Here is a 22265-nt window from a genome sequence, read left to right on the forward strand (position 1 = left end):
TGTCCAAACTTTTGACTGGTGCTGTGTGTATATACACTGCTCAAAAAAAATAAAGGGAACACTTAAACAACACAATGTAACTCCAAGTCAATCACCCTTCTGTGAAATCAAACTGTCCACTTAAGAAGCAACACTGATTGACAATAAATATCACATGCTGTTGTGCAAATGGAATAGACAACAGGTGGAAATTATAGGCATTTAAGCAAGACCCCCAATAAAGGAGTGGTTCTGCAGGTGGTGACCACAGACCACTTCTCAGTTCCTATGCTTCCTGGCTGATGTTTTGGTCACTTTTGAATGCAGGTGGTGCTTTCACTCTAGTGGTAGCATGAGATGGAGTCTACAACCCACACAAGTGGCTCAGGTAGTGCCGGATGGCACATCAATGCGAGCTGTGGCAAGAAGGGTTGCTGTGTATGTCAGCATAGTGTCCAGAGCATGGAGGCGCTACCAGGAGACAGGCCAGTACATCAGGAGACGTGGAGGAGGCCGTAGGAGGGCAACAACCCAGCAGCAGGACCGCTACCTCCGCCTTTGTTCAAGGAGGAGCAGGAGGAGCACTGCCAGAGCCCTGCAAAATTACCTCCAGCAGGCCACAAATGTGCATGTGTCTGCTCAAACGGTCAGAAACAGACTCCATGAGGGTGGTATGAGGGCCCGATGTCCACAGGTGGGGTTGTGCTTACAGCCCAACACCGTGCAGGACGTTTGGCATTTGCCAGAGAACACCAAGATTGGCAAATTCGCCACTGGCGTCCTGTGCTCTTCACAGATGAAAGCAGGTTCACACTGAGCACGTGACAGACGTGACAGAGTCTGGAGACGCCGTGGAGAACGTTCTGCTGCCTGCAACATCCTCCAGCATGACCGGTTTGGCAGTGGGTCAGTCATGGTGTGGGGTGGCATTTCTTTGGGGGGCCACACAGCCCTCCATGTGCTCGCCAGAGGTAGCCTGACTGCCATTAGGTACCGAGATGAGATCCTCAGACCCCTTGTGAGACCATATGCTGGTGCGGTTGGCCCTGGGTTCCTCCTAATGCAAGACAATGCTAGACCTCATGTGGCTGGAGTGTGTCAGCAGTTCCTGCAAGAGGAAGGAATTGATGCTGTGGACTGGCCCGCCCGTTCCCCAGACCTGAATCTAATTGAGCACATCTGGGACATCATGTCTCGCTCCATCCACCAACGCCATGTTGCACCAGACTGTCCAGGAGTTGGCGAATGCTTTAGTCAAGGTCTGGGAGGAGATCCCTCAGGAGACCACCCGCCACCTCATCAGGAGCATGCCCAGGCGCTGTAGGGAGGTCATACAGGCACGTGGAGGCCACACACACTACTGAGCCTCATTTTAACTTGTTTTAAGGACATTACATCAAAGTTGGATCAGCCTGTAGTGTGGTTTTCCACTTTAATTTTGAGTGTGACTCCAAATCCAGACCTCCATGGGTAGATAAATTTGATTTCTATTGATAATTTGTGTGTGATTGTTGTCAGCACATTCAACTATGTAAAGAAAAAAGTATTTAATAAGAATATTTCATTCATTCAGATCTAGGATGTGTTATTTTAGTGTTCCCTTTATTTTTTTGAGCAGTGTATATATATTACACACACACACACACACACTTCACCAATCTTTGTGTTAATACATAAAAAGAATGGAAGGATTAAACTTGCATGTGCAAATAAATAGTACAATAAACTGTCACTAAATTTGTCCAACTAAACAGAATTATTGTCTTTCAATAGCTAAATTTACTTTTTGCACAAAAAATGAAGCAGCATTCAAGTCCAGTTAGTCTTCATACTGCAAAAGCTTGGAGTACATTCACAATCTATATGAATAAATTATCTCAATTTGTTTTCAGTCACCATTATTTACATCAACACCGCAATTAGACAGAATAGTACCATATATTCACTTTATATTTAATTGTATTTTAAACATATACAAAAATTACTATTTTATATTCATATATATATATAATATATTTGTATAACACAAATTCACAATTACTGTAGAAATATGGTTTTATACATTTGATAGCACAGCTTTTATTCTCCAAGTCATAAGTACTTCACCTATACTTTTTCATTGTCCTTATAAAATCTCGCAATTTGAGCAAAGCTAAGGTATATCAATATATTCTGAATAATAACCTGAAAACATTTCGTAAAAATAATTATATTACCAAACTTTCTCACAATATCTTGAATATTTTAACTAGTAATTTACTGGATATTGAAGTACAACGTACCAGCTTAGCTTGGCACAAATTCAACCAGGGTCCCTCCATAGGGTTATAGGTGCTTGGTTTTGCTCAAGAATGTCACAATTGATGCTACATTTGACAAAAATAGTAATGAAACATTGTTAGGGCTCATAAAGGTATATGTTTTTGATTGTAATAAAATGGCACCAAATGTCACAATATAATAACGTCTCTTTGTAAACCTCACCGGTTTGCAATGAGAGAAACTTCTTTATGAGAGAGATCCCAAAATTTGAAAACAGAGATAATGTATCCAAAAAACCATATCCAAAGACCATTATAACCATGAAAACATGCTGTAATGTCAGAACTTAAAATGAACATCCATCCAGAAATGGAACAGAGTGAAATGCCTATTCTGGTCAGCAGCATTGTTAAAAAATATATATACATAATTCTCACATGAATACTTTTCCAATAGTGCATTCTCATAATAAACTGAGCTTAAAATGAAGACATCGAAAGTAATTTGTGTTCTACAGAGTGTGGTGCTGAAAAGCACAGCAAAATTACTTCAAATCATCGCGAACAAACTATTTTGTTTTTAACACAAACAGATGAGAAACAATGTTACAACTTTTCTGTATGGAAATTCTTTAGGAGTTGAATATGGGGGTATGTGACATTGCATACTCCTTGGTGCAATTGCAGCACATGCAAACACAATGTAGCCAGCAGATGGCCCTCGAGGGTAGTCTTGTAATCTAAAATAAACCCTTTCAGATGTGGGATTGAATATTGCTTCTACTTTTAAAATGTAGCTAATTTGTGCAAACATATACATTATTGAGCAACTACCAAAAATCAACCTTATATAATGTAGTGACTGGTTGGGTATAACAATCAATATAGTGTTAATACGTTAATGAAATAAACTGGTGGGAAAACCTATAATAATAAAATAATTCAAATAAAAAAAACTTGATAAATTGGCCCTGTATTAAGGTAGGATTTTTAAAAACATTTCTTTTAAACCATTTAAGAACATTGTAAACATTTTATTTCTGTCCCAATCCTCTCGCTACTGTTCATGTCTTTATTGTAAATGAAAATATTTACCCACAGCATATACAAAGTTGAGGCAGTGTTCATGGTGATTAGAATTCCTAAAGAGCTAGTGTGTTTTCATGCTCTGAGAGTAAAATGAGAAGCTACAATGAAAAAGGTACAAAATAAAAGGAAATATAAATACGCAAAAAATCTCCAAATAAAAACTAAGAAAATTGCTCCAACCTCCAACAAAAATGACTTTCCTTCACATCAACTCAAGAGATACAATTCCTGTTTACATAAAATTCATAGATAGGTTATAAGATATGTATCCTATAGTACATTTGGCACTAGTATTTGCCATTGGTCCAGCAATCGGCAAATGTCACTGTTCCTAGATAAAAACTGGTTGTATACATTTCCACAACCCGTTGGGAGAGAAGCAATGGTGTTATAAAAAAATATTTAAATTGTGCTCTCCCTCAAGATTACTAAGTCCACAGTTTTCTGGAAATTCTTCAGAAGAGACACAGCAGTTTCATGTTCCATGTGTAAAAAACTATGTCCATTGGCCTGCAATGCAAAAATGAAGCAGAGGGTGAACAGAGTGACGTGAGTGAGAAGTGGCAGGGCGGGGCAGGGCGGCACGGAGACGACTGGGAACAGCCCTAGCTCAGAGGAGATAAACAAACAACACTGTCAAGGAAAAGAGGAGAGACAAAGCAGAGAGATGCACACAGGAAGAGGAGGAGGTCATGCTGTAAAGGAGAGAAGGAGGAGAGAAGTGGATCTTTAGAGGAATGTCCTTCGGCTAACACTTGCATCTGTGGAGAGAGAAGAGAGGTTTCTGCTACTGCAGGCTACGGGTGGGCGAGGGGCGAGGGCTTCTACTAGCACACATTTAAAGCCACAGAGATACAAGAGACATGCCAATAACTGTAGGGACTATTCCAATCCCATTCAATTGTATTGGCACAGAGAGCCTGGCTTGTTCATGTAGGCTTCCCTGTCAGGTGTTTGACTAGCCTCGACAGTAGCTTCACATGGACCAGGAATCTGACAATCTACAAAGGGTACAGTTCCCTCTCTGCACTATGGTAAACACTTACTTTGACAGTGTCGATCCTATTTACTGTATGTGTGATGGTGAGTTCCCTTTAAAATAACAGCCCTCTACCTAAGCTAAATACAACACCACATCATAGTGTGTAATTCGTGTCTTATCGCATGGGGTGGCAGAGCTCTGATGCTCTTCCTAAAAGGTTGACTCCTGAAATATTTAGAAAAAGAGACTCAGGGATCTGATGATACTGAAGTAGAAGAGAAGACCCAATACAATCTTTGAAAGGTATAGAAAATAGTTGAGCAAAAATGGCTGCAGGGCTTTCAAGGTCAGATAAGGTGTCGTATCCACAAAGCATCTCAGAAAATATGCTAGGTATCTTATAAAAAAATTGTTTAAGACAACAAAAAACCCAGCTCAGAGTAGGTTAAGATGATGTTAAGACGCTGCTCCGACAAACCCAGGAGTAATTTAATCAATTTACAAGTTTCACTCACCTGGTAATCATGAGAGTTTGAGGTGCCGCAAAGGAAATATAGTGATGACGCACATTGATATTGTTTGATTGGGAATAACCAATCGCGATGAAGCATCGCCAGCTTTGAACTATATTACACTTCTGATAATGTTGAATGTGACTGTAGGCTACACGAAATGTTGAAATGGTAAAACGTTTGAAATCATTTTCACCTGACACGATAACTTTGCCTATTCTTAATTATTGCCTAATATGTTGGCCTGCATAACCTTTTTTTAACCAATTATATGGTAAAAGTTTAATTTCTATAATATTACCGTTATATCACACTCGTCACTCCCGTTAAACAACTCTATATCGCTTTGGCACAGTAGGCATCAAGTCAGGTTGTATAATTTTCATCAAACACAATCAAAGCTAACATAGGCCCTAGTTGCCTTCAATTGCCCAAACGATAGGCATGGTCAATTTAGGAATCTTTTTACCAATGTGATATTGTGCTCCAAAGGGATAACTTGAAATAACATTATGTAGGTTAATTAAATAATTGAAAGAAAAAAAAAGTTTATTTATTAGTCTAGTGGTTAATACTGTAAGTGTTTGAATATCATGGGAAATTGCCCTTGTGTGAAATCATTGTGAAAAGCACAAGGGGAACTGTTGCATGTAGTCTAGGTCTAGATTACTAATGGATTGATCAGATATGTTTTGATATTTCTTCTTTTAACCACTCCAAAGCATTTACATGTGGCGCAGGAACACTTAGCATTTTTGTCATTTAGCAGCTCTTATCCAGAGCGACATAGTGCATCCATCTGAAGATAGCTAGGTGGGACAACCACATATCACAGTCATAGTGAGTACATTTTTCCTCAATAAAGTAGCCATTAGCAAAGTCAGAGCTAGTAACTACTGACTCGCTGCCGTGCTACACTTTTCTATTATCAAGACATCTGCTGGTTAGTCTTCACTTGTTAGGACAGCTCATGAGGTCTCCTAAATATCTGGCGACTAGGTGGGACTCTTATGAAAGAGGCTTCATGCATAGCTTTTATTTTTACTCATATGAGTAGGAGTAAAATGTCTCTATTCTCAGCACAACCAATTTTCTCCTCTTAGACGCTTTGTAGATACGGGCCAGGTTGTACTTTGACCTTCACTAGTATTTCAGAAACAAACCAATTCATCCAGCACATTACATTGCTGGTTACTACTTAGTTTTCAGGCATCTAAAACATCACATTAGGAATCTTATCATATCAGTAAAGTTACTTGTATGTGATCCACTTAGATTAAATCTGTTTCCATTGGCCTTTATTAGGAAACAATAACCACTCTTCCTTTTGTCTGACTTAGGGACAAGTAAAACATGTTGGAGGTTTGACAGAGGTCAAAACAGAGGACCATGCTCACTTGGTAGACACACGTACATCCAGCACAAAATGCCACATGCAAAGCCTCTACAGGCAATGTGGAGGGGGGAGGATGCGCTCACAGACTCAGAGGACAACGATGATCGATGCGCTGATGAAGAACACGGTTACCTTCAGTATTTTGTCCCCAGGCTGTAGCAGGTTGGAGGCCGGTCCATCAGGCTGTACCCTAGTAACAAAGATACCCTATAAGTCAAAAGTGATATGAGATTAGGAACCACATGGTGAAGATGGTTTAGAATCTGTGCCTTTCAAACTGGTTGTTTGTTGCTTTTGTTTGTATTTTCCTCGAACTCAAGATCTGTGCGTGATTTTGATTGACATGCTGTTGCAAACATTAACTTGATAGGTTTAACTAGTCTGTAAAAAGCAGACAACTATCATAAGGATTTTTCACAATAAAAAAAAAAAATGGAAGTCTATGTGTGCTGTTGGTTAAATTCAAGAACTAGGTGTACTTACATGGCATTTACATCTACCTTTAATGAAAACATTTTAACAGTACTAAAAGAGTTACTTAAAAAAAAACGATATTTCCAAAAATATGGACACTGGGGGGGGGGATGTTTTTTCCATTGCATGTTTCCAAAAAATGTCTAGTCAAGGCAGAGATTATAAGTATACCAATCTTTGCATGCGTTTAAACTATATAATACTATATGAAGAGCCTCAATCAACACAGTTAAACCTCACTTGAACCCGAATTACGTTACTATCATCTAATGACTCAGGTATTATTACAGCAGGGACTCCTTGAGGCATCACGGGAGAGCAGGCCCTCAGAAGATATCCTCAGCAATCAGCATGCACCACCTTTCAGTGGGGTGTTAAGATGGGAGATGATATGCACACAAAATATACAACACATTCAATGGCTATAACCATTTTTACAACATTGAATCTGAGTTCAATTCCTATGGCTTACAAGACCTTCCCCATACAAATCTAATGTCAATGAGAACAAACTAGGCTTTGATATTTTAAAATGAATAATAAGAGAAAATGTTGCCAGTGGCAACAACATAACTGATTTTGGAAAATTCTAAATGGAAATCTATAAACATTTTTCTCACTGGCTCTTTTCTTTGCTGTTACATGGCGACAAGACATTATTGAACTATTTGACATTCGCCAACCTTACGACTGACTACATTACAAATCATTGCCGCAAAAGTGTTGCCTTTTCTTGATTCTTGCTCATCATTGGCGTATAATAAAACGGTTCAAAGTTAACCAAGTCAACTGCAGCACCCCATACAGCAATGCAGCAGCACCTGTTACCATGGAAACTCTGAAGTGAAACATACAGTGATGTGCAGTGGTTATTGAAACAACTTAAGGAATAAGAGAAAAATGGAACATGTTCCTATGGCACAGACTGCACAGAATCAGATGCACACAGAGAACATTTAGTTGCTTTAATCTTACCATGTCAGAAGGCTTGAAAGGGTTCCCTTGGCCACTGATTCCCCCTGAGATGCTGAACCCTAAACCTGGATTCTTCTCTATCCGCACACAGAACTGCCAAAAGACACAAAAACAACATGCCAAAAATAGACATTTGGTATTGTATAACTGTGCAATTACATGGTGCAACATCTCTCCTCTCTATATACCGCTAGCCATAATATAGGCCTCTCAGAGATCTGTTGGTGACAGATTGAGAGAAAGGGAGAGAGCGGGAGAAAGAGAGTGAAAAGATGATTGAAATGGAGGGGGTGAGCGAGAGAAACACAGACAGACAAAAACAGAGAAAGAAAGAGAGAAACACTGAGACAATCAAAGAGACATATAGAGAGACAGAGAGAGAGAGAGAGAAACGCCGAGACACTCAAAGAGACAGATAGAGAGACAGAGAGAGAGAGAAAGAGAGAGAAAGAGTAATGGCCAACCTGCTCCTGGAAGTCGTCCATGCTCTTCTGGCCTTTGGTCTGGATGAGGCAGCGTGCACTCTGGGGACGGGTGGTGGTGGCCATGGGCAGGGGAGACTGGTACTGTTGGATGGAGATCTTGTTGATGGCACCCTCATACTGCTGGTCCCGCAAAGAGCGGTGTGGGGGTGTGGCCGATGTGGATGTCACGATCATGGTCTGTGATTGGTGGGGGTGGTGGTGGTGGCCGCCTGCCTGTGGGTAATTCAACCCATTAGGCAAAGAATCAGGAATCTGCAAAGATGCAAACGTCACGTCTTACAAAATGGCAGATAACATACAGATGAGGTGCAGCATGCTTCTTCAAACCTGAATTACCACATAGAAACGTTCCTTCAAATCCTGTCGTCAAATAAAATTTCATTTGTCACATGCCCTGAATACAACTGGTGTAGATTTTACCGTGAAATGCTTGCTTACGGGCCCTTCCCAATAGTGCAGTTTAAAAGAAATAATTCAAATAAAATAGTAACACAAGAGGAATAAAATAAAATACACAAGAAAGGAGCCATATACAGGGAATAGCAGATCAATATGCAGAGTTACGAGGTATTTGAGGTAGATATGTACATGATTTCAAACCGATTTAAAAACTGTAACTAGGCCACTTCAGTGTCGTCTACATGATATATAATGAACAAAAAATATAAACGCAACATGCAACAATTTCAAAGATTTTACTTTATTTTACAGTTCATATGAGGAAATCAGTCAATTGCCATCAATAAAATGCAATTGTGTTTGTTGTCCATAGCTTACGCCTGCCCATACCATACCATACCAACCCCACTGCCACCATGGATCACTCTGTTCACAACGTTGACATTATAAAACCACTCGCCCACACGTCTGATGTTGTGAGACTGGTTGGATGTACTGCCAAATTCTCTAAAAGGAAGTTGGAGGCGGCTTATGGTGGAGAAATTAACATTCAATTCTCTGGTAACAGATCTGGTGAACATTCCTGCAGTCAGCATGCCAACTGCACACTACCTCAAAACTTGAACATCTGTGGCTGTGTGTTGTTTTAGAGGGCCTTTTATTGTCCCCGGCAAAAGGGGCACCTGTGTAATGGTCATGCCGTTTCATCACCTTCTTGATATGCCACACCTGTCAGGTAGATGGATTATCTTGGTAAAGGAGAAATGCTCACCAACAGGGATGTAAACAAATTTGTGCACACAATTTGAGAGAAATAAGTTTTTTGTGAATATGTAACACTTATGGGATCTTTTATTTCAGCTGATGAAACATGTGACCAACACTTACCCATGTTGCATTTATATTTTTGTTCAGTGTAAGTAATAAAACAGGACACACAACCCAGTTTTCTCTGTGCATTAATAATTCAGAGGAAGTGGTCTACCCTTATCATTATTCTTGCACTGATGGTTAGAATGTGACCACAATGAAATGACTAAGACACTGACAAACAGAGGTTGCCATGGAGACCAAGCAAGAATGGAGCGCTGCTGGAATGAATTATGGTGCTTAGGCATTCCACAAGAGGAATAAAATAAAATACACAAGAATGAAGCTACACAGTACCAGATCAATGTGAAGAGGTACGAGGTATTTGAGGTAGAAATCTACATGAAGGCCATAGATGTTAAGGCAGATTGAAGTCCCTGGTCTAACTTTTTCATTATTCTTGCACTGATGGTTAGAATGTGACTACAGTGAAGTGACTAAGACACTGACAAACAGACGTTGCCATGGAGACCAAACAAGAATAGAGTGCTGCTGGAATGAATCATGGAGCTTAGAAATGACTCCTGACATTTAAAACATTGACATACTGTAGCAATCACTTAAGTGAAAATGACTGAGAAGCCGGTTTGGAGGATATATTGGCACGGGGATTGTGCCAATATATCCTCCAAACACCGGCTTCGTTCTTTCTACATACTGTATGTTCAAGTTGAGGGAGCGTGCAATTGGCATGCTGACTGCAGGAATGTTCACCAGAGCTAATGTTAATTCATGTTAATTTCTCTACCATAAGCCGCCTTCAAAGTCTTTTTAGAGAATTTGCATGACCAACATACTCAAATAATGATTGACATATTTTCATTAAAAACTTTCTTTTGATGAATGTATTCATACTATTTCATCCTTCTACAAGATATAGTCTCGACATAAATCTAGGGTTGCAACCTAAGCCAGCTGGTCGTTCATTCTATCGGTTCGGTTGCTAGAGGTGTGACCCGGTCTTTCAGTCTTTTTGTTCTGTATCTATGGATGCAATGTTCCAATGGAATGCTACCTGGCTACTTTCTTATCTCTTGCTTGCCAACTACGACTAACTTACAGTCACGTCAAAAGTGCAGCCAGAATATGAGCAAAGTAGCTGCATTTGCATTTGTTTAAGCAGTTTTCTAGTGACATTTATTTGGATACATCCATAACAATGAGCTAATGACTCTTGATTTTGCCTGGCATACAAAACGTACTCTCTCATAAGGACACTGTTGTTTCAGAGGAGCTAGCCAACAACACAGCTAACACAATCACTTCAAACTGAAGCTGGAAAAACTACAAACTAGCTGCACTTCGGTTTTTTATACCTTTAAAAAAAAGAAATGTCTTTGTATATATAATTCAATAAAAATGATGCCAGCTAAATCATTTAATTTCGACTGGCTGAGAAATGCAGCCTACCTGTTTGTCTCATCCCGACACGTTCATTTATATGGGACAGCTGGAGATCGAATTTCAAAACTGAAACAATGTTGCAAATGTCGGAAAGACAGACAAGGTTTATACAAATCTCCGCTGTTGAAAGCTAAATGTTAGTGTAAAAGAAATGTGAGATAATGTCTAGATGTTTTTATAGTGGAGATCAAGTTTATAAATTGCCTGGCTGGGCTGATGAGACAGTGGATTGCGCAGTCCGATGGAACAGAGTAAATAAGAATTTTAACGTCATAGATTTAGGCGGTGGTGACTTGTGGAATGGACACTGGCTGGAATGCGGTTTTAACCAATCAGCATTCAGGATTAGACCCACCCGTTGTATAAAAGTAAATAAATGAGCCCATTTAAAAATAAATTTAAAAAGGTGGAGGAACCTTAAGAAGTACAAAAGGGACAAGACCGGGAATCATGACGCATATGGTTTTACAAGTGCCTTCAGCATGTAATCACATACAGACTTTTTCAAAGTGGGATTTAAAAGGATGTAATTTACATTTTTTTGACAAGGTTCTACACAAACTTGTTGTCAATTAATGGAAAATAAAACACTAATATATCTTGATTCCATAAGTATTCAACCCCCTGAGTCAATAAATATAGTCTTATTTCACTGCAGAAATAAGATTGCAGAGCCCCCAGCCCTGCTCTATATGCCTTAGATAGCCCTAGAGTCCCACCCCCACACATTATTCACTGCTTTAGCACTCTCCACCAACCCTGATGTCCTAGCTGTATCTGAATCCTGGCTTAGAAAGGCCACCAAAAATCGTGAAATTTCCATCCCCAACTACAACATTTTCTGACAAGATAGAACTGCCAAAGGGGGCGGAGTTGCAATCTACTTCAGACTTAGATAGTAATACAGAACTCTGCAGGCTAAGTCTGTACCCAAACAATTTGAGCTTCTACCTTTAAAAATTCACCTTCCCAGAAACAAGTCTCTCACCATTACCGCTTGTTACAGTTACCCCTCAGCCCCAGCAGTAACCTGGACAGCATATGTGAATTCATTGCCCTCCATCTATCTTCAGAGTTCGTACTGCTAGGTGACCTAAACTGGGATATGCTTAACACCCCGGCTGTCCTACAATCTAAGCCAGATGCCCTCAATCTCATTCAAGTGATCAACGATGGCGTAGCATCTTTCCAAGATGGCGTAGCAGTCAGACGTCTTTGTCCTGTCGTGTCCCTTGTATATATTGTCTTACATCTTTTCTTCGCATATCTTTTAAATATTTTGCTAAACCTCAACATCTAAATATTCTCCTGCAACCCGCCTCACCCAACGTGGCGTGGATCTGCTTTTTTTTCTAAAGTATTTATATTTACATCGGATCTGGAATCACTCAACTGAAGCTAGCCAGCGAACTACCAGCTATCAGTCAGCAAACCATTGCCAACGGTCAACAGCTAACATTCAGTTCGGAAAGCTCTCGCCAGTTCGAACAACGTGACTCTAACCAGAGCATAACGGACTTATTATTTTTTATCCCCGGATCCTGAACATTTTCATCTGGATCTTCACAACAAGCTAACCGCAATCCCGGATGACTACTCCTGGCTAGCGTTCCCGTCCCAGAGCATGCACCATTTAGCTTGAAGCTAGCCCCGCCAGGGCTCCCGTGCTACCACCGAAGCATACTCCTGGGCTACAATATACAGACCCCTTCTACAGCCGGTACGGGGCATGGAATCCCGCAGATCCCCTACGACTGGAATACCGACATCATCTGCCCGAGGACTCCAACAGGCCCCTCAGGCGCAATGCCCGATGAAGGCCCATTCTGCTAACCAGCTAGACACCTAGAGCTACTTGGAACCCTACTAATTTCATGACTGGTCTATCGACATCACCGCACGAAGAGTCAAAAACAGACTTACCCCCATCGCAACGTCCCCCAAAGGCTAACTTTCTAGCCCCTGCTATCTGCTTGCTTGCTATCCCGGCCTGCTAACTGCTAGCTTTCCCCGGTCTACTAACTGCTAGATTGCCTGCCCCGGCCTGCTAACTTCTAGCTTGCCTGCCCGGTCTGTAACTGCTAGCCCCTGCTAACTGCTTGCTTGCTAACCCGGCCTGCTAACTGCTAGCTTGCCCCGGTCTACTAGCTGTTAGCATCGGCCTGCTAACTGTCTGAATCGCCGTGTCCCCAGCCAGCCCAACCACTCACTGGTCCCACATGTTCACTTGGCTATGCATGCCTCTCTCTAATATCAATGTGTCTCGTCCATTACTGTCCTGGTTAGTGATTGTCTTATTTCACTGTAGAGCCTCTAGCCCTGCTCAATATGCCTTAACCAACCATGTTGTTCCACCTCCTACCTATGCGATGACAACACCTGGTAAACATTTCTAGAGACTATATCTCTCATCATTACTCAATGCCTAGGTTCACCTCCAATGTACTCACATCCTACCTTACCTTTGTCTGTACACTATGCCTTGAATCTATGCTATCGTGCCCAGAAACCTGCTCCATTTACTTTCTGTTCCGAATGTGCTAGACGACCAGTTCGTATAGACTTTCGCCGCACCCGTATCCTACTTCTCCTCTGTTCCTCTGGTGATGTGGAGTTTAATCTAGGTCCTGCAGTGCCTACCTCTACTCCCACCCTCCAGGTGCTCTCATTTGTTGACTTCTGTAATTGTAAAAGCCTTGGTTTCATGCATGTTAACATTAGAAGCCTACTCCCTAAGTTTGTTTTACTCACTGCTTTAGCACACTCTGCCAACCCAGATGTCTTAGCCATGTCTGAATCCTGGCTTAGGAAAACCACCAAAAACCCTGAAATCTCCATCACGAACTGTAATGTTTTCAGCAAAAATAGAAGTGCCAAAGGGGGCAGTGTTGCAATCTACTGCAACGATATATAGTAATATATAGTAATACAGAACTCTGCAGGCTAAGTCTGTACCCAAACAATTTGAGCTTCTACTTCTAAAAATTCACCTTTCCAGAAACAAGTCTCTCACTGTTGCCACTTGCTATAGACCTCCCTCTGCCCCCAGCTGTGCTCTCGATACCATATGTGAATTGATTGCCCCCCATCTATCTTCTGAGCTCGTGCTAATAGGTGATCTAAACTGGGACATGCTTAACACCCCGGCCATCCTACAATCTAAGCTTGATGCCCTCAATCTCACACAAATGATCAATGATCCCACCAGGTACAACCCCAAATCAGTAAACACGGGCACACTCATAGATGTCATCCTAACTAACTCACCCTCCTAATACACCTCTGCTGTTTTCAATCAAGATCTCAGCGATCACTGCCTCATTGCCCGCACCCGTAATGGGTCTGCGACCAAACGACCACCCCTCATCACTGTCAAACACTCCCTGAAACACTTCTGCGAGCAGGCCTTTCTGTTCAACCTGGCCGGGGTATCCTGGAATGACATTGACCTCATCCCGTCAGTAGATGATGCCTGGCTATTCTTTCAAAGTGCCTTCCTCAACATCTTAAATAAGCATGCCACTCTCAAAAAATGTAGAACTAGGAATAGATATAGTCCTTGGTTCACTCCAGACCTGTCTGCCCTTGACCAGCACAAAAACATCCTGTGTCGTTTTGCATTAGTATCGAATAGCCCCCGTGATATGCAACTTTTCAGGGAAGTTAGGAACACATATACATAGGCAGTTAGAAAAGCTAACGCAAGCTTTTTCAAGCAGAAATTTGCATCCTGTAGTACTAACTCAAAATAGTTCTGGGACACTGTAAAGTCCATGGAGAATAAGAGCACCACATCCCAGCTGCCCACTGCTCTGAGGCTAGGAAACACTGTCACCCCCGATAAATCCACTATAATTGAGAATTTCAACAAGCATTTCTCTACCGCTGGCCATGCTTTCCACATGGCTACCCCTACCCCGGTCAACTGCCCGGCATCCTCCACAGAACCCAAAGAAATAGCCGCCATTTTGGCGTCAACAGAAGCTACAAAAAACACTATAAATATTCACTTACCTTTGAATAGCTTCATCAGAAGGCAGTTCCAGGAATCCCAGTTCGACATCAAATGACTGATTTGTTCCATAAAGTTCAAAAAATACCATAATTTAGCCACTTGTTGTTAGCTTGTTCAGTCCAGCATTCAATCCTCAAAAAGCATGAGCAATTCCTCCAAACAAAAACTCAAAAATTCCCGTTACAGGTCGTAGAAACAAGTCAAATGATGTATGCAATCCATATTTAGGATGTTTTAAACATTAATCAGTAATAAGGTTCCAACCTGAGAATGTCATTGTCTGAAGAATAGCATGGGAACGCAAGAACACTCTTGTGACCGCGCGTAATGAGCCCAAGGCTTTCTGCCAGACCACTCACTCAAAGAGGTATTATGAGGCCCACCTTTATAGTAGAATCATACAACCAGAATCTAAAGACTGTGACATCTTGTGGAAGCCCTAGGAAGTCATCTCATCCATATCTAAGTTTGACATCCAATGGCACTGTTTTCTAAATTGAGTTCTCACTTCCTGTTTGGATTTCTTCTCAGGTTTTTGTCTGCCATATCAGTTATGTTATACTCACAGACATAATTCAAACTCTGAAACTTCAGAGTGTTTTCTATCCACCAGTAATAATAATATGCATACATTCCCATCTGGGAAAGAGTAGGAGGCCGTTTCATCCAAAAGTGAAAATACTGCCCCCTAGCCTCAACAGGTTTTAAGCATCTCCAATCCAAAATTAAATCTAGAATCGTCTTCCTATATCGTAACAAAGCATCCTTCACTCATGCTGCCAAACATACCCTCGTAAAACTGACCAGCCTACCGATCCTCGACTTCGGTGATGTCATCTATAAAATAGCCTCAAACACTCGACTCAACAAACTGGATGCAGTCTATCACAGTGCCATCCGTTTTGTCACCAAAGCCCCATACACTACCCACCATTGCGACCTGTACGCTCTCGTTGGTTGGCCCTCGCGTCATACTCGTCGCCAAACCCACTGGCTACAGGTTATCTACAAGTCTCTGCTACGTAAAGCCCCACCTTATCTCAGCTCACTGGTCACCATAGCAGCACCAACTCGTAGCACGCGCTCCAGTAGGTATATTTCACCGGTCATCCCCAAAGCCAAAACTTACTTTGGCCGCCTTTCCTTCCAGTTCTCTGCTTCCAATGACTGGAACGAATTGCAAAAATCACTGAGGCTGAAGACTTATATCTCCCTCTCTAACTTTAAGCATCAGCTGTCAGAGCAGCTTACCGGTCACTGTATATGTACACAGCCAATCTGTAAATAGCACACCCAACTACATCATCCCCATATTGTTATTTATCTTTTTGCTCCCCAGTATCTCTACTTGCACATCATCATCTGCACATACATCACTCCAGTGTTAATGCTAATTTGTAATTATTTCACCTCTATTGCCTATTTATTGCCTTACCTCCCTAATCTTCTACATTTGCACACACTGTACATTTTCAATGGTGTTATTGACTGTACATTTGTTTATGTGTAACTCTGTGTTGTTGTTTTTGTCGCACTGCTTTGCTTTATCTTGGCCAGGTCGCAGTTGTAAATTAGAACTTGTTCTCAACTGCCCTACCTGGTTAAATAAAGGTTAAAGAATCTTTTTAAAACATGCCAGAATCACCTTTGGTAGCGATTACAGCTGTGAGTCTTTCTAGGTAAGTCTCTAAGAGCTTTGCACACCTGGATTGTACAATATTTGCCCATTATCAAATGCTTTATTCTTTCCTGCTCTTTCAAGTTTGTTGTTGATCATTGTTAGACAGTCATTTTCAAGTGTTGCCATAGATTTTCAAGCCAATGTAATTAACAACTGTAACTAGGCAACTCCGGAACATTCAATGATGTCTTGGTAAACAACTCCAGTGTATATTTGGCCTAGTGTTTTAGGTTATTGTCCTCCGGAAAAGTGAATTTATCTCCCAGTGTCTGTTGGAAAGCACACTGAAACCAAGTTTTCCTCTCGGATTTAGCCTGTACTTAGCTCTATTTCATTTATTTTTATCCTAAAAAACTCCCTAGTCCTTGCCAATGACAAGCATACAGTACCTAAAACATAATGGAGCAACCACCGTGCTTCAAAATATGAGGAGTGGTACTCAGTGATGTCTTGTATTTTCCCCAAACATATCGCTTTGTTTTCAGGTCTGTTTATTCTGTACAGGCTATTCACTCTGTCATTTATGTTAAGATTGTGGAGTAACTACAATGTTGTTGGTCCATCCTCAGCTATCTCCTATCACAACTATTAAACATTGTACCTGTTTAAATCACCACTGGCCTCATTCCTGAGCTGTTTCCTTCCTCTCCGGCAACTGAGTTAGGAAGAGCGCCTGTATCTTTGCAGTGACTGGGTGTATTGATTCACCATCCAAAGTGTAATTATAACTTCACCATGCTCAAAGGGATGTTCAATGTCAGCTGGTTTTATTTTTGCCTTACTACAAATGGGTACCCTTCTTTGCGAACCATTGGAAAACCTCCCGGGTCTTTGTGGTTAAATCTGTGCTTAAAATTTACTGCTCGACCAAGGCGACCTTACCAGTGATTGACTTGGACTGAAAAGGTGTCGTTACTCATGTTGGTTGCCAGTACAGTTTATATGTAGGTGAAGGAGCACCACAATACCTTTGAGCTAATATTTTATAGATCAAGTGGTAGAACATTTGAGGGGCCGGTATTCAGCTCCGGTGAGCTCATGCCCAAGTCAAGCACTGGACCATACAGACAATTCTATGTGTGGGGTACAGAAATGGGGTACTCATTTAAACACTATTACTACACACCGAGTGAGTCCATGCAGTCTGTTATGTAACTTGTTAAGCACATTTTTACTCCTGAACTTATTTAGGCCATAACAAAAGGTTGAATACTGATTGACTCAAGACATTTCAGCGTTTTGTTTTTTAAATTTATTTAAATTTCCAAAAACCCAATTCCACTTTGACATAATATGGTATTGTCTGTAGATCAGTGATACAAAATCTTAAATGCAGGCTGTAACAACAAAATGTGGAAAAAGTCAAGGGGTGTAAATACTTTCTGAAGGCACTGTATGTGCTTGTAATGTCACCCTTGTTTAAAAAACAATAAATGTGTGGGGGTGGATTGGGATTTGACATTAAATGTACCGATATGTCATAAATATACACAGAACAAAAATCCCAGACATTTTCCATCTGCACAAAAAGCTTATTTTAATAAGATTTTGTGCACAGATTTGTTTATATCCATGTTAGTGAGCATTTCTCCTTCGCCAAGACAATCCATCCACCTGACAGGTGCGGCATATCAAGAATCAGATGAAACAGCATGATCATTACACAGGTGCACCTTGTGCTGGGGACAACACAAGGCCACAGATGTCTTAAGTTTTGATGGTGCATGCAATTGGCATGCTGACTGCAGGAATGTACACGAGAGCTGTTGCCAGAGAATTGAAAGTTCATTTATCTACCATAAGCTGCATCCAATGTCGTTTTATAGAATTTGTCAGTACGTCCAAACGGCCTCATATAACTGTGTAACCATCTAGCTTCTTCACCTGTGTGATCGTCTGAGGCGGGGTGGTGATGAGTATTTATGTCTGTAAAAAAGCCCTATTGTGGGGAAAAACTCAGTCTGATTGGTTGGGCCTGGCCAGTGGGTGGGTCTGCCATGGCTGCACCCCAGCCCAGTCATGTGAAACCCATAGATCATTATTGACTCATTTCCATACACCCATATATATATGGGTTTGGCCGGTGTAGGCCGTCATTGTAAATAAGAATGTGTTCTTAACTGACTTGTCTAGTTAAATAAAGGTTAAACACAACACTCCCCTATGGGACTCCCAATCACGGCCGGTTGTGATACAGCCTGGATTCGAACCAGGGTGTCTGTAGTGATGCCTCTAGCACCGGGATTCAGTGCCTTAGACCGCTGCGCCACTAGGGAGCCCAAAACTTGGGAAGCCCCAAACTTCAAATCTTTGAAACGATTGCATGTTGCGTTTATATTTGTGTTCAATATATGAATGAGCTACCAGCCCAATGTTTCATTCAGCAAGCTGGGTGATAAGGAGTACTATGTTATCAGCATAGTTCAGATGCAAACTAACAAATGACATTTGAATACTCAGGCCTCCCACCCAGTCCTTTTCCAGTGTAAAGCACCAACCTTTTTCATGATGTTTTCTGGGGGCACGTCTCTCCTGCCCAGTGAGTAGGGGGCCCACTGAGTAGTGGGAGAGACCACCTCCTGGCCGTTGTCCAACATATTGCTCTGTTGAGAGGGGGTCTGGAGAGAGAACAGGGTAAAGGAACACAGTTCAGAGTATCATCACTGCTATGGGGTTAACCTGTATGTGCTTCCAACATGACTACAGTTTTTGCAGAGATAAAGGTGAATCAACTTGCTGTATTGATTATAACGTTATAGTCATTGATAATAATAATACTTTCGGAGGAGTATTGCAGCTAGTAAGTCCTATACGTATGAATATATCAGTTGATTTGTTTGCCTCCTGTCATTTTGTCCTCGTGCAATACCTATTTGATAAGAATAGACTGCCTGACAGGTTTAGAGAGATTTTGGCAGGCAAAGTACAAGTTGACTTACATGCACTAAAATACCTTTACGGGAAAGATAAGCAAGCGAGAAACTCTGATAAAATCTCTTTGTTTCATTACAATGTGCTTGTCTGTGACCTTAAGTGCACAGTGTCTATAAACTAGGCCAAATTGCACTGAGGCTACTGAGTGACACAGGGTACAATAATAGCCTTACACAGTAATACTAACAGAGGAGTACTGCTGTAACCCATAGAGCAGACACCGTAGCTGACACACATGCAACACACTGCTATTTCAGACAACAGATAAAAGACAGCGCTTGGCTTGAAGTTGAAATGGGAGGGATTCTTAAGGCTTCTTTCACACCAACACAGCTGAAATTGTATAATACTTGGCTTCACTGTATGCATTTTTTGCTGATACTGTGATACATGAGTCTCGGGTCTAGGCTCGTTTTTTAATGCTGGTATCATTTCTGGGCTCAAGTTTCATCCTTCAAGATTAGAATGTACAATAATTGGAATACAAAGTGGACTATATTTAAAAAAAAAGATATACAGGCATAGCATTTCAATGTAATAACATTCTCCATTGTAAGGAAAATGCAGCTTTTGGTAATATTGTGATGCTTATGATGAAAGATATTTTTAAGCTTTTATCCTGACAAAATAGTAAATATGCAGTACACTCCCTGTATCAAATGAATGTGAAGGGGTTGATCTGCACTGAGACTGTTTCTGTGTTTTCTGGTTCATACTCACATTGGGTAGAGGTAGCCACTGCGTTGTTTGGTTTTCATGCTTATTCATGTTATTGTGAAAGTTTATTGTCATGCTTCTGCTGGCATGCGGTGCAGCATAGCCTCCAGAGCACAGCATGCCCAAGTTTACTGTGTTGTGCTTAAGGAAAGCGCTCTGATTGGAGGGAAACAATCACTTGACATGAGTAAATGGGTGAGCCACTGGGTTAACGGGATTGTAACCAAGACACATTTGCGTAGCTGCAACAGATAAAGTGAGCTTGACAAACAGAACAACAACAGAACAGAGTTACTACAGTAGGCTACCAGCACAAACACATTAAAACACACTCATGGATACAGTACTACTACGTATTTCAGAAAAGCAACCGTATGTACTTTTCTTGAAGGGATGTTTAGCACTGAAGTACTTGCCTATATTATCAAGGACCTGTTTCCCGGACCCAGATTAAGCCTAGTTCTGGAGTGCTTTCTAGTTCAGAACTAGGTTTAATCAGTGTTAACTAGGCTTAATCAGTGTCACCATGCAGATAGTCCACAGATGCAGAGAGTCCGGCGTACAATTGCGACACAGCTACATGGCTCTGAGTCTACCGTCCGCAGCCCAAATGCGCACCTGCCCAAAATTCCCAACCAACGCAGCTCCACGAACGCATCCTCCATTTCAATGAGGATTTGAAAGTATGAAAGCCATTGTTCCAATATTCTAGAACACTGCTAATATAATAATAATAATATATGCCATTTAGCAGACGCTTTTATCCAAAGCGACTTACAGTCATGTGTGCATACATTCTACGTATGGGTGGTCCCGGGGATCGAACCCACTACCCTGGCGTTACAAGCGCCATGCTCTACCAACTGAGCTACAGAAGGAAGGACCAGAAGTACACATTTTGGTCTCTGACAGACCCTTTAGGGCAGGAATCATCAGCTCGATTTTGTTCTTGAGTAGATGGTCAGAGGGCCGGAACATAATTACAAATCATTTGATGAAAGGGCAGGAGACATGAGGGAGGGATTTTTAAGCCTGGAGACAAATTAGACATGGATTGTGTATGTGTGCCATTCCGAGGGTAAATGGGCAAGACAAAAGACTTAAGTGATTATGAACTGGGTATGGTAGTAGTTGCCAAGCGCACCAGTTTATGTCAAGAACTGCAACGCTGCTGGGCTGTGGTGTTGCAACTCAATATAAGGAAGGTATTCCTAATGTTTGGTATACTCAGTGTATATCTCTCTATTATGCGTGGGAATACTTTGGAACAGATATCCAACATTAAAATCACTTGGAGCTGATTTGATGGTGTTTTTTAACAGTCTTTCATGTCCAACAATAATACACTAGAAAAAAAAGTTTTTTTTGTTTGTTTGATGCTCAGAAAACTTTTTGGGGAAAATAAAATCCCCCGCGGGCCACCAGTTAGGGGACCCCACTTGAGGAAAACCAAACAGTCGTAGTACAGACAGATATACTTGTCTTGTTAAAGTATGATTTCACACTAACAGTAATAGAAATAAAATAAAAGTTCAGAGAAAGGAGGTAAAGTGTTTGTGTAATTTATACATATAGTGAAACACAAAATGAGACTGGTGCCACAACTGGAGAACATAACTAAGCAGTGGACTGAACACATGTCAATACTGGCGGTCATGCAGTCAGGTGGCGTGTGTGTCAAGACAACAGAAGGCCACATGTAGATGGTGTGCAATCGTGTAATAAACTGGAGGCAACGGTGTATTCCCAAAGTGAAAAAGAAGTTGTCAGACTTACCCGGTCTAATCGTTTGGCCTCTATATGTCTAAGCAGCTGTTGCCTCCAGTCTACTGGCATCTTAGAGGACATATCGTCAGGCTTATGCTGCAGCTGCATGGTGCGCATTTTCATCTCATCAGGGCTCTTTATATTCTCAGTGCAAGTGCTCAGATTATAATCTGGGGGCATCTTCTCCAACAAGGCAGCCATGGTGGGTCTGGCAGACACAGGCCTGGCCTGGGACGCCCCGAACGTCTCCGTGCTGTAACTCCTGGCCGACAGAGGGCGCCGCTGTGTCAGGCTCTTAGTGGGGTAGCCCATGATGGGCTTCTTA

At 41.4% G+C, this 22265-nt stretch overlaps 1 protein-coding gene across 1 annotated transcript in view; it reads right to left on the bottom strand.

The window, feature by feature from the left end:
• Window positions 1-1568: 1568 nt before the first annotated feature.
• Window positions 1569-22265, bottom strand: part of LOC124037758 (leucine-rich repeat-containing protein 7-like) — a 169206-nt gene continuing 148509 nt past the window's right edge. The window contains 7 exon segments of the mRNA XM_046352775.1: window positions 1569-3839; window positions 6352-6426; window positions 7669-7761; window positions 8133-8405; window positions 19021-19140; window positions 20177-20329; window positions 21950-22265. The exon segment at window positions 21950-22265 is cut by the window's right edge and continues 1470 nt beyond it. Of these exon segments, the coding sequence (XP_046208731.1) occupies window positions 3732-3839; window positions 6352-6426; window positions 7669-7761; window positions 8133-8405; window positions 19021-19140; window positions 20177-20329; window positions 21950-22265 (1138 nt within the window). The 3' untranslated portion in view covers window positions 1569-3731.

Source organism: Oncorhynchus gorbuscha, linkage group LG06 (assembly GCF_021184085.1).
Source record: "Oncorhynchus gorbuscha isolate QuinsamMale2020 ecotype Even-year linkage group LG06, OgorEven_v1.0, whole genome shotgun sequence".
Lineage (NCBI taxonomy): Eukaryota > Metazoa > Chordata > Actinopteri > Salmoniformes > Salmonidae > Oncorhynchus > Oncorhynchus gorbuscha.